General features: G+C 24.6%; 1 protein-coding gene across 1 annotated transcript in view; it reads right to left on the minus strand.

Annotated features, from left to right (window-relative positions):
* Positions 1-12,367, minus strand: part of LOC101237477 (E3 ubiquitin-protein ligase UBR4) — a 126,183-nt gene that overhangs the window by 74,439 nt on the left and 39,377 nt on the right. The window contains exons 22-27 of the mRNA XM_065790452.1: positions 8,758-8,908; positions 7,264-7,458; positions 6,819-6,990; positions 6,307-6,525; positions 6,031-6,177; positions 1,122-1,325 (exon numbers count right to left, since the gene is read on the minus strand). Coding sequence (XP_065646524.1) covers positions 1,122-1,325; positions 6,031-6,177; positions 6,307-6,525; positions 6,819-6,990; positions 7,264-7,458; positions 8,758-8,908 — 1,088 coding nt within the window. The remainder of the gene's footprint in view (positions 1-1,121; positions 1,326-6,030; positions 6,178-6,306; positions 6,526-6,818; positions 6,991-7,263; positions 7,459-8,757; positions 8,909-12,367) is intronic.

The following is a 12,367-nucleotide window of genomic DNA, read 5'->3' on the forward strand; positions in this document are numbered from 1 at the left end:
ATTGTTCACTGATGATACCACCATTTATTCTTATCTTGATAAGAAGCCAAAAATCTCTGATTGCTTAGAGGGGGCATTTGAGCTTGAAAAGGATCTCACTTCTGCTACAGCATGGGACTCTTAGTGGCTGGTGAACTTTAATTCAATTAAAACTCAATTTTTTTTTAGCTAATCATTGTTGTAATAATCTAGATCTTCCTATATTTATGAACGGTAATGTACTCGATGTGTCACCTACCTTTCAACTTCTAGGATCAACTCTTACCTCTGATCTTTCTTGGAAACCATGTATCAAATCAATTGCAAAATTAGCATCTGCTAAGGTTGCATCTCTTTATGGTGCTTGCCACTTTCTTACTCTGAATTCTATTCTTTATCTCTATAAATCTCAAAAGATGCCCTTTCTCTTTAAGACTAAGTGCAAAAATACATTGTAAACATAGTTGGACCTGCTCTTGCATCTAACCATTATCACATTCTTGTAATGTTGCTTCTCTTTCTCTTTTCTATAAATACTATAATGGGTATTGCTCTAAAGAGCTTGCGTCTCTTGTGCCATCTACTAAAATTCATTTTTGTTATTCAGTTAAATCTCATCCTTTTACTGTTCCTGTTCCTAAGTACTCCAAAAATTCTTATTTGTCTAGTTTTTTTCCTGAAATATCAGTTCTTTGGAATTCGCTTCCTTTATCTTGTTTTTCTGCTTCATTTAATTTGCACTCTTTTAAGTTGTCTGTCCATTGTTATCTTACTCTATAAACTTAATCTTTTCTCTTCTAGTAACTTGCAACTCTAATAGTGGTTGCTTGCAGCCTTGCTGGAAGTGAAGACATTGAGGAAAAATATATATTTATAAACACATACACACACACACACATATATATATATATATATATATATATATATATATATATATATAATGTACGTAATATAAATATTACAAAACCTTTTACAAACAAATTTACAAATTTCTTTAGAAGTGTATACAACTTTTTAAAAAATACTCACATTTACAACTCATCATCACATAGTAATGACATTATCACTATGGCTATTAATAATGTTAAATTTAAAAATAAAGTAAAACTATTAATAAAGTTAATAAATTAGATAAATAATACCATAATATTGTCAATGGAAAACTCTTTTTCACTGGTATAAAGAATTTCCAATTTTTCTTTTAGCTTATGTTTCTGCGACCTCATTTCACAAACTGCCTCCTCAACCTCTTTTGTGAATACTTTACAATTTTCCAATAAAAGCTGTATGACTGAATTGAGCAACGAACTGTTGTTTACAACACTGAGGATATCAAGTTTTGAATCCTTTATAAAAATATCACTTGTATATAAATACAGATAAAAAAAACAATATAGAAATGTCTTACTGTTTTATAAAAATAAAATACCATAATTATATTACTATAAAACTGTTTAGTATGCATATAATATATGCATATATTATAATATATCCATATATTATAATATATGCATATATTATAATATACGCATATAATATAATATATGCATATATTATAATATATGCATCTTAATATAATTGCTAGAGTCAACATTTAACGTTCAACATTGTTTCCCTTTTGTTTTTAAAGCAGTCTTAATTAGTTACTAGGCTTTTCTGAATTTGAAAGAGCGCGTTCTCAAAATGCACGCGTTTATAGGAGAAAAAAGATCTAAAATTTTTGACCTTTTTCGGAATTTAATTATTATTCATTAGTTTAGAAATATTACATAAAAAATCAGATAAATAATCATCATTAAGATCATATTATAATTAAAGTAAATATAGAAAATATTTTAGCAATTTATATATAACATTTTTATTAGATATAAATTAGAAAGGATCACACCTTTTAATTTTTTAAATCGTCTACATTTTGTTTGTTTTAGCTTTTCTTATAGCTTTATTTTTTTTGAGTTTACTAAGCTTATATTTTTTTTTTTTAAAGAAAATAGGGGTAAAGATAAAAATAGGGGTAAAGATAAAAATAGGGGTAAAGATAAAAATAGGGGTAAAGATAAGGCCTAATTATTTTTTATGCAACAAAAAAGTTATACTAATGCTATTTCCATAAAATTGGTTATTACTGCTTTGAAATTTCTGTGATACTGTTAACTATTTTTGTTCTATTTTAGAAAATTTAGAAAAATAAATTAAAATTTTGTGCTAACACAGACATGTTATTGTATCTAAAGGTTAAATTTTGTTATGAGGATTACAGTTATGAAAAAAAAAATTAATAAAGGTAAAAAGTATTGTTTGTATATATATATTTATAATTTGTTTACTTTAAATCTTTTTAAATTTTTTAAATTTTTTATTTGCACAATTCAAGTTATGTATGTTTATTGCTTGCAGTTATGTTATATGCATATTATTTTATCTTACGGTGTGTGCTATTGTTGTGTGTTGTTGTTATGTTATTTTTTTGTAATCTTTTGAGTTGTTAGACATTTGGCTTACCTTTGCATTGGTGTCTATTGTTAAAAATGATAAATTATTAGATCTCACTGCTCTTAACCATTAACTAAAAGCTAAGACAAATTATTTTACCATATATACAATTTGTTTTATAAAACTAAAAACTTAAAGCCAAGACAAATTATTTTATAAACTAAAAACCAAGGCAAATTATTTTGTCATATATAGGATTTGTTTTATCTCAATTTGATTTTTTATCTTTAGTGCTGTTAATTACATGATTTTGCTATAAATATTTTGGAACCATGATGTACCAGCATAAATTATTTTCTAAAAGCTAACATGAAAGAATAATATTTAACAACTACTACTCTGGTAAACCACAACAACTTTTTTCTATCAGGTATATTGATTTCTATTTTTTATTTGTAATGTTTTTCTTTATATTTACTTATTCCTTACATTTTCTATTTCAGATTTATCATATGATGTATTTATGTGGTATAGAAGTTACTAATAATTTTTTAAAGTTATAATATTGAAGTTTACAAAAAGGGGTTAACTTTTTTTTTTATTTTTCTTTAAAATTGTATAGAAAAAATCACAATCTTCAAGATTCTTTTAAGATTTCATAATCTTCAAGATTCTTTTAAGATAATGCTGGCTAAATGGAGAAGTCTGGCTTAGGCGTGATGAAATAGTCATCAAAATGTTAGATATGCTACTAGACACGAAAGAATGGATTGTATAGCAAGAAGTAATACTATTCCAGATTATAATTATATAGGAGAAATGAATTATATTAAGAAATTATGCTAAGAAATTTCCTGATGAAACACATTTTTTAAGTTGCCATAATGGAGAGCATTTCTGCAAGATTTATTTAAAGGAAATTATGCAGATGGAAATGCCAATCTGAGTTTTTAAAAATATATTCAAAATTATAATGACAGTATTTCTTTTGCTTCATCTACAGCTAATGTAGTTCAACCCATGAATCATGGACCACTATGTTTTAGCAGAGATGTGACTTGGCATTGTTTAGTGTCAAACTGTGTTACTGCTTTAGTAATAGGTGTTTTCCAGCCTTTATTCTGGAAACACATAATAATGTCTTTTAATAACATTTTGCCTAATGTTGTTACTTATGTTCCATTATATATGAATGTTATTTCACTTAAGTTATGTTATATACATGTTATATTATCTTATGGTATGTGCTATTGTTGTATGTTTTTGTGGTGATATATTTTTTTTTGTGTGTAATGTTTTGTGATGATAGACATTTGGCTTACCTTCAAGTTAGTGTCTATTGTTAAAAATGATATATAGGTAGTTTCATTATTGGTACTCACTGCTTTTAATCATTCACTAAAAGATACTCACCAAGACAAATTAGACAAATTAAATTATTTGTCATATATACAATTTGTTTTTATCTCAATTTAATTTTTTGTCTTTAGCACTATTCACTACATGGTTTTGCTATAAATATTTTGAAACCCTGATGTACCAGCATGAACTATTTTTTAAAAGCTAACATTAAATATTTAACAACTACTACTTTGGTACATCACAACAACTTAACTCTATCAGGTACATTGATTTCCATTTTTTATTTGTAATGTTTTTATTTATATTTACTTATTTCTTACATTTTTTATTTCAGATTTATCTTTTAGATTTCAGATTTTATTTAGTCAGTATTTATGCGGTATAGAAGTACAAAATATTGTGAATTTATGTGAACTTTTTAAAAACATTTACTAATAATTATCTGAGCCGACATTCAATGTTCAACGTTGCATACATTGTTTTTATGTAGTTTCTAGGCTTTTCTAAACACTTTTCTCATTCACACTACTTTACAAGCAAGGTCTGCAAGCAAATTTGAGCTGATAAATTTTTCTTATCTTTATAGGAGAATTGATGTTGTTTTTGTTTAATATTATTTGTTTGAATATATTAGTTTCAATAAATTTTTGTTTTTTTCTGTTAGTCAGTTTTATTAAGTTTTATTTTATTACTTAGAGTAATTGAAAAGAGCTGAAACGCTTTTTAGTCACTTGAATTCCCTATTTTTATTTTCCAAATTTTTTTATTTTTTTATTAGTAGGGGTAATAATAATAAAATTCTTTAGACAGTCGCACTGATTGGTGTTAACAATTTTGTTTTATTTTATATTATTTTTATTTATATTTTTATTATGTTTTGGATATCCAAAACATTTTCCATACATATAAGTTTAGGTATATACATTTGTAATATGTTTTTTAAGCTTTTTCACTCATCACTCATAGAAAATTAAGAACAATTAAAAAAGAATTACTGAAACAATTTTTTGCAAAAAGCAAAATTAAAAGGAAAATAAGGGAAAATATAATTCTTGATTATTTCCAGATATTTTACCCAAACAATTTTCCAGCTTTTAAAAATTTTATATTTTTCTGTATCTATATGAATACTTTCTCTTAAAAAAAATAAGTTTTGTTGAAAGTAAATAGAAAAAAATTATTAATATATATAATTGTTAAATTTGATCTTTAATTCTTTCATCATTTTTATTAAAGTAAGATACTGGCATTGCTAATTTTTTTATACAAGATTGTGCATTGTAGTTTATGTTATGTTTTTTTTTTTTTAAATAAAAATATTTAATGTTAATCAATATTGGTTTATCGTTTTAATAAACTCTCAGTTTATTTCATATTCAGTTTGTATTTATTTTTTTCTTACTAACTTTTAATTTTAATATACAGTTATCTATATAAATTTATACAAAGATATGGATTTCAAGTTATCTATATAAATTTATACAAAGATATGGATTTCAATAAATCAGTTAAAATATAACCTTTAATTAGAAAACTATTTTCAGACTTTTTTACTTTTATTTATTCAGTTGTAACAGTAGTAATATTAATCGTAGAGGAAAAGTATGAATTTTACTATTTATAATAACAATTAATAAGTCTTAAATTTGAAATATTTAAATCTTTTTTATAAATTCAAACATAAAATTATGTCCTTTTTTTAGTTGCATTTGTCATTACTTGATTAGCTTGCTTACTGTTGAAACATAGTTTTAATTTAGTAAATTTATATGATGTAAAGTTTACTCTATTAATCATTAGACAACAATTAAGGAGAAGCTGGAATTTTACATAATAAGGTAAAAATAATTTTGTTTACTGTTAACATAATAAAACCAGTTTTTATTTTTTATTAGTGTTTTAACTATTTTGTGCTACAATGTTGTTTTTGTCGTTAACAGTAACTAACTTTTTTTAACAGTAACTTTTTTCTTATGCTCTTAAATATTTGTGTGTCTTTTTTACTTTTTTTTAACATGCTGCCTTGAAAACACCGTTTTAGGTATTGGCAGGCTTTTTTTGATTTTCCTCTTCTGGTACCTGCTGTGTTGTAACAGATTTAAAAAAAAACTTAACCGATGTTAAGTTCTTTTTTGTCATTATATTGTTAACTTTAAGCAATGAGATTGCTGATAGGGAGCCAAATTAAAAATATTATTTAAAGATAAATTTGTACTTTATTATACTTTTTAAGATGAAATATCAAAAAATAACAACCTGCAAAAGTTTTTGAAGATTGTTATCACTTTTTATACTTTTCTGATTTTGAGCTTTTGAAAATTTTTTATCAACAAGTTTAGAAGGCCCCCATGTACTTGGATGCGATGTTACTCTGTTCAAAAACTTAGATGATCCAGACATTGCCTACAAATATTTATAAAAGTAATTAAAAAAACAATTAAAAAAAAAACTAAAACAATGAAAAACAAAAATAAAATAAAAATTTAGGTAAAAAAAAAAAAAATGACTTGAATTAAGTAAATAAAAGAAAACCTTGCAACTCCCATCCTCTTTAGCTCCACAATCACAAAAAAAAGAACCATGTTTAGCATAAGTGACATCATGATCCTTATGACAGATTTTAGCACATACAGTGCAACAACCGATCCCATCATTCATCTTGCATGTATGACAGTGATACCAATGCTGGTTCATAAAATCACGCTGTGTTACAGAAAAGGTACAAGTGTTTCCTTCAATAGACTCGTAAACCTAAAATTTAATCAATATTAAAAAGTATTATTTTTGTTATAATGTTTCTATTACAAATTTAAACAAAAATTGTTTTTTTATGTTATTATCTACATAAATTTATTAAATCAACTCAAAATGGAGCATAATTCATTATTAGAGCATATAAAAACACTTAGCCATAGAAAAGGAAACTTACTAATGGGAACGAAATCAATTTTTAAAACAATCAATTTTTAAAACAAAATTGATTGTTAGAGAATTAGACTATTTAAAAAAAATATTTTGGAAAGTTTTAAATAAAAACAACTTACAGACGCTTCTTCATTGCACTCTTCAGATCTTTTGCTTACATCAGGCATAAACTCATATAAATTATCATCCGAAACATCATCAATACAAGAACTTGTAATGATATCCGTAATATATAAAACAATTTTTAATATGCACTCTGACGCCTGCTTGTTATTTTTATCTGTAATTAAACTGTAAAGCAAAATAATAAAAATTAAATTTTTTACCTATATTGAGTTTGTTCTAAGTTTTGTTGAAAGACTGTCATTTCAATTTTTAATTATGCTATTATGAAAACACGATTAAAACTATTAACATAACTAAGTAACATAATTAGCTTTTGCCATGGTATGTTATTATAATATCTATTATTTCATAATTGATTGGTAATGATATAAAACATGTAAAATTAATTTTTTAATTGATTATTACTATTTATATTTTCTATAACTACTTATTTAATACCTCAAACTTAGCCAATTGATGACTTTTTTAAGGAGCTGCACATACCCCTGACCACCACATGATCTAGCCACAACATTTGAAATGTCAAATAACAAAGGAAAAGAAGTTGTGCCTGACATTTTATTTTCAAATACTAAACTGACAGTAATTTCGCTGATATCCAGTAACACAGGTAAAGCTTTATCTACTGATTGACTAAAAAATAAAATAAAATGTTTCTTATGCAGAAAAACAAAATATTGTAAGGGTTTGTTGATAAAGAAAAATGTTTTTTTCATGTGTTTTTTTCATTGGTAAATACAAAAACGAATGTATATGTTAATCTTATATTTTATTATGTTATTAAAATTTTGTGAATATATATAACATTTAAAAAAAGTATATCTTAATAAGAGCAAAAAACTCAGAATAAAAAGAAATGATTTCAAAGTTTAAAAACAAATTTACTTGCATCCTAATATTATTCATGCATGGGTCTTTTCTTTTGAATCAAGAAACTCAAATTTAAACTGTAAAACTCTTATTGTAATATATATCTTGTAAAATATGGGTCACATGCATTTATGCTTCTTTGTGTGTTTGAAAACACAAGGGGTCACATGCCCATCTGTGTGTTTTTAAAATTTTTTTTTACAGAGTTTTAAAGTTGTTGTTAAAATAATTAAAATAATTGCGATTCAAATCAGAGTTTGAACTCTGATTTGAATCACTATGTGATGCTCCTTACACTTGCACTAATATGCGCCATTAACTAGTCTTATAAAAATTAACTTATGAAACTCAAGGTAATATAAAAAGTTTTATTTTATTTTCAACCTCTAAGGATATAGAGCTAATAAACTGTTTTTTTCATGTGTTTTTTTCATTGGTAAATACAAAAACGAATGTATATGTTAATCTTATATTTTATTATGTTATTAAAATTTTGTGAATATATATAACATTTAAAAAAAGTATATCTTAATAAGAGCAAAAAACTCAGAATAAAAAGAAATGATTTCAAAGTTTAAAAACAAATTTACTTGCATCCTAATATTATTCATGCATGGGTCTTTTCTTTTGAATCAAGAAACTCAAATTTAAACTGTAAAACTCTTATTGTAATATATATCTTGTAAAATATGGGTCACATGCATTTATGCTTCTTTGTGTGTTTGAAAACACAAGGGGTCACATGCCCATCTGTGTGTTTTTAAAATTTTTTTTTACAGAGTTTTAAAGTTGTTGTTAAAATAATTAAAATAATTGCGATTCAAATCAGAGTTTGAACTCTGATTTGAATCACTATGTGATGCTCCTTACACTTGCACTAATATGCGCCATTAACTAGTCTTATAAAAATTAACTTATGAAACTCAAGGTAATATAAAAAGTTTTATTTTATTTTCAACCTCTAAGGATATAGAGCTAATAAACCAAAGGCTAATACAATTTAAAAAATACAAAAAAAAACTCCAATATAAAAAAAACACTCAAAAAGCAAAAAGTTTAGACCTGTTCTGAACTGCAACATTAATAAAAGATTGCAACAAAATACATCCTTCAATTGAAAGAGAAACTCTTTTCATCCAATTATACAATACTTCATATTCTTCATCAAATATTTTAAAAAGAATTCTGTGAATACCATCATCTAACTTTTCTTCTAAAAAAAATATAAAAAATAATATATATATATATATATGTGTGATTGTGTTTGTGTGTGTGTATGTGTATACAGGCCTTGCGATGAAGTGAGAAGCATATTTTGAAACCCTAAATAGGCTCAGAATAGGCAGAAGTATGAGCATTCTGATTTGCTGATTCTGAAAAAGAGGCAAGTGCGCTTTTGTAGAAAAATATAGTTAACATAAAAAAAAAGCAGATTTTCAAAAAAAAAATTTCAAAGTAATGATAACCAAGTTTTTTAAAAACAAGTCTTGTGTTACTATCAACACAGGAAATTCCTTTTATTTTAGTACTCTTCAGAGCATTTAAAAAGTATTAAAATCTATAATTAAAATAATAGGTTTTTCACTTATAAAAATCTCAAAATTTCAATTAAGTTATCGATACTTGGATATAATAAAAGTTGAGGATATTAATAAATCAATAAAAAATCTCTCAAAATCATTTAAAGAAATCTTAGACAGATATGCTCCCTAAAAAGTTTTGACAAAAAACAAATTAAACTTCTAAACCATGGATAACTAATGGTATTTTTGAATCCATTTCAACCAAAATGCAGTCTATAAAAAAGTAATTAGATCAAACAATATCAATAAAAGAAATCTTTGACAAATAGTTATCTGTATATTATCTGTTGTTAGTTTAATATTGTTAATTAATTTTGTTGTTAATTAATTTGATGATCAATAAAGGTCAAAAAAAATAAATGTGTTCAAGTAAATTCGAAAAGATCTATAAATGTGTTTCTTGTAAATAATAATCCTCGGCCTTGAAGTATACCCAAATACAAGATTTATATACACTTGTACGAGACTACTGGTAAAATACTTTTGCATACAAAAATTATAAGCAGTTTTAAAAGATTACTGGTGAAGAACTTTATTTATAAATTTATATAATCATATAGAGTTAAACATTAGAGTTTAAAAAAAAAAATTGTACTGATTGCAAAAGTAGCTTACATATATCGTGTCAATATATGAACTCTGAGGAGACTTTGTATTCATGTTTTGTTTCAACCTTAGTTTTGAGGAGACTGATACATTTTTTTTATTACATAACTCTAATAAAAATTCATCTTTAAACACTTTGTAATAAAAAGTTATATTAAACTATATAGAAATAGGATGACAATTGTTTAACTATAATCTATTTGAATATTTAACAAAAGCAGTGATATTTGTTTTTCTACTGAACAGTTCTTTTGTACAATTACATATAAGCTTTGATATTACATGCTAGCAAAGAGTATTAAAGTCAAAAAATTTAACCAAATGAAGGTAAATTATGGCATTTATTGTAATAAAAAAAATTTCAAAACAAAATTTTACATTTGAAGAAGTTTTTAATAAAAATTTATTGAAATTATTTTAAAATAAAACAAGACACATCTCTATTTTTATATTATTATACAAGAGGAATTCACAAAAATTCAAAAAACCTTTAATGGTTATTTTATTTAAGCTGTTTTTTCATTTTTCAGACTCTTTTTTAGAGCAGATTATTGTTTTCTTCAGGAGTATATAATGCAAAATGAGTTAATAGGATAATAAACATTAAACTTATTAAAGCTGTATTTAATATTATCATCAGTTTGCCATCAGTTGCTATTAAAGAGTAAACACTTATTACCAATTATAGAATACAATAACCAATTTCTTGTTCAGGTTAACAGCTATATATCAATAAACATGTGCTTTATATGTATTGACATTTGAAATTGAAATAAACAATGTGAATTTGTATATTTGCAATTTTTCTAGTTTCAACTTTTTTTAGTCTTAATTCTTCATAAAGGTGCAGTAAGTTAAGAGTTATTCCTTTTGGTAATCAAATTACTATATCAAAACACACTTGTGGATATCAGATCATAGACTTTTTCTTATGGTTTATTACAATGCTTTGTAATCTTTTATTACTAGAATACCAAAGGCAATCCAAATCAGCTCTTGCTTACAATTGTTGTAATATACCTGGACTAACCAATAAGCAATATTCTCAAACCTAAATAGTTTTAGTAATATATATAATTTATATATGGGAGTTATTAGTGTAACGTTCTGAAAGGAAATAAATAATGTTTTAAAATAATTTTTCCAGCTAAATGATTGGATTAATGGGAACTTAAGGTCAAAAAAATCATTCCAAGTTATTAATATTACTAGGTAAATAATAAAGCTGTTTTGAAAAACCTATCCTATGAGAATCACAGCATAGCCAAGTTTCACCATCTGGTTTATAGTTTGTTACAATGGTTGTCTTTTTTATGTCTTAGAGTTATAAAAACCATTAGGAAAACTTTCGTAAAAATAAATATTTTTTCAAATCTTTATTTTTAAGAAAATATTATGAAAGTCACTGATGTTTTGAGTTGTAAAGTTTTGTAAAAGTATAAGTACTATATTGTACAAAACTGATAGAAAAAAATGATGATGAATGATAGGGTTTCAAAATATGCAAGGAGGAGTGATTGCTTTGCGCACCTGAAACACACCGGTAAATGGCCTTCCGGAAACAAATCATGCTTATCTGAAAAACTTGAAAGTAAAAAAATCATAAGTTGATTTTATAAAAAATATTTGAGTACGCATAATCACGCTTATTAATAATATGTTTCAGTTTTATGAGCGTGAAATATGGTGCTGACAATTTTATTCTTTACATGCACTGTGTGTTTATATATATTTTATATATATATATATATATATATATATATATATATATATATATATATATATATATATATATATATATATATATATATATATATATATATAAAATCATATGCAGCATTAGACAAACAAATGAATTCAAACAAAAACAGGTAGCTGCGGGGGTACATGCATAAACAGTACATGCATAAACAGTACATCTTATAGCCTACTGCCAGTAGGAGTGCTTCTAAATCGACTGAAAGTTTGGCATGGGAGAGCAATTTTTTACTTTATTGTTTTTGTTTTTTTTACTTCATTGTTATTGTATTTTTTTCTTCTTTTTCTGAAAAATTTAAAGTGCAAGTTTTACTGACTTTTTTGCTGACCTAAATCCACAGATTTATTTTGCAAAAAGAAAATATTGAAGATTAATTGAAACAATTTGTGTCTGCCACAACCCAAACCCTCAGTAGCAGCAACTTGCATGTTCTCCCTATATCAGTTGATGTATGCACTGATATATATATATATATATATATATATATATATATATATATATATATATATATATATATACATATATATATATGTATATATATATATATATATATATATATATATATATATATATATATATATATATATAATTTGTATATGTGTGTATATATATATATATATATATATATATATATATATATATATATAACTTATATGTGTGTGCGTGTGTGTGTGTGTGTATACATACACACACAAATTTTTACATATGTACTTATATATATGTA

Source organism: Hydra vulgaris, chromosome 02, assembly GCF_038396675.1.
Source record: "Hydra vulgaris chromosome 02, alternate assembly HydraT2T_AEP".
Classification (NCBI taxonomy): Eukaryota; Metazoa; Cnidaria; class Hydrozoa; order Anthoathecata; family Hydridae; genus Hydra; species Hydra vulgaris.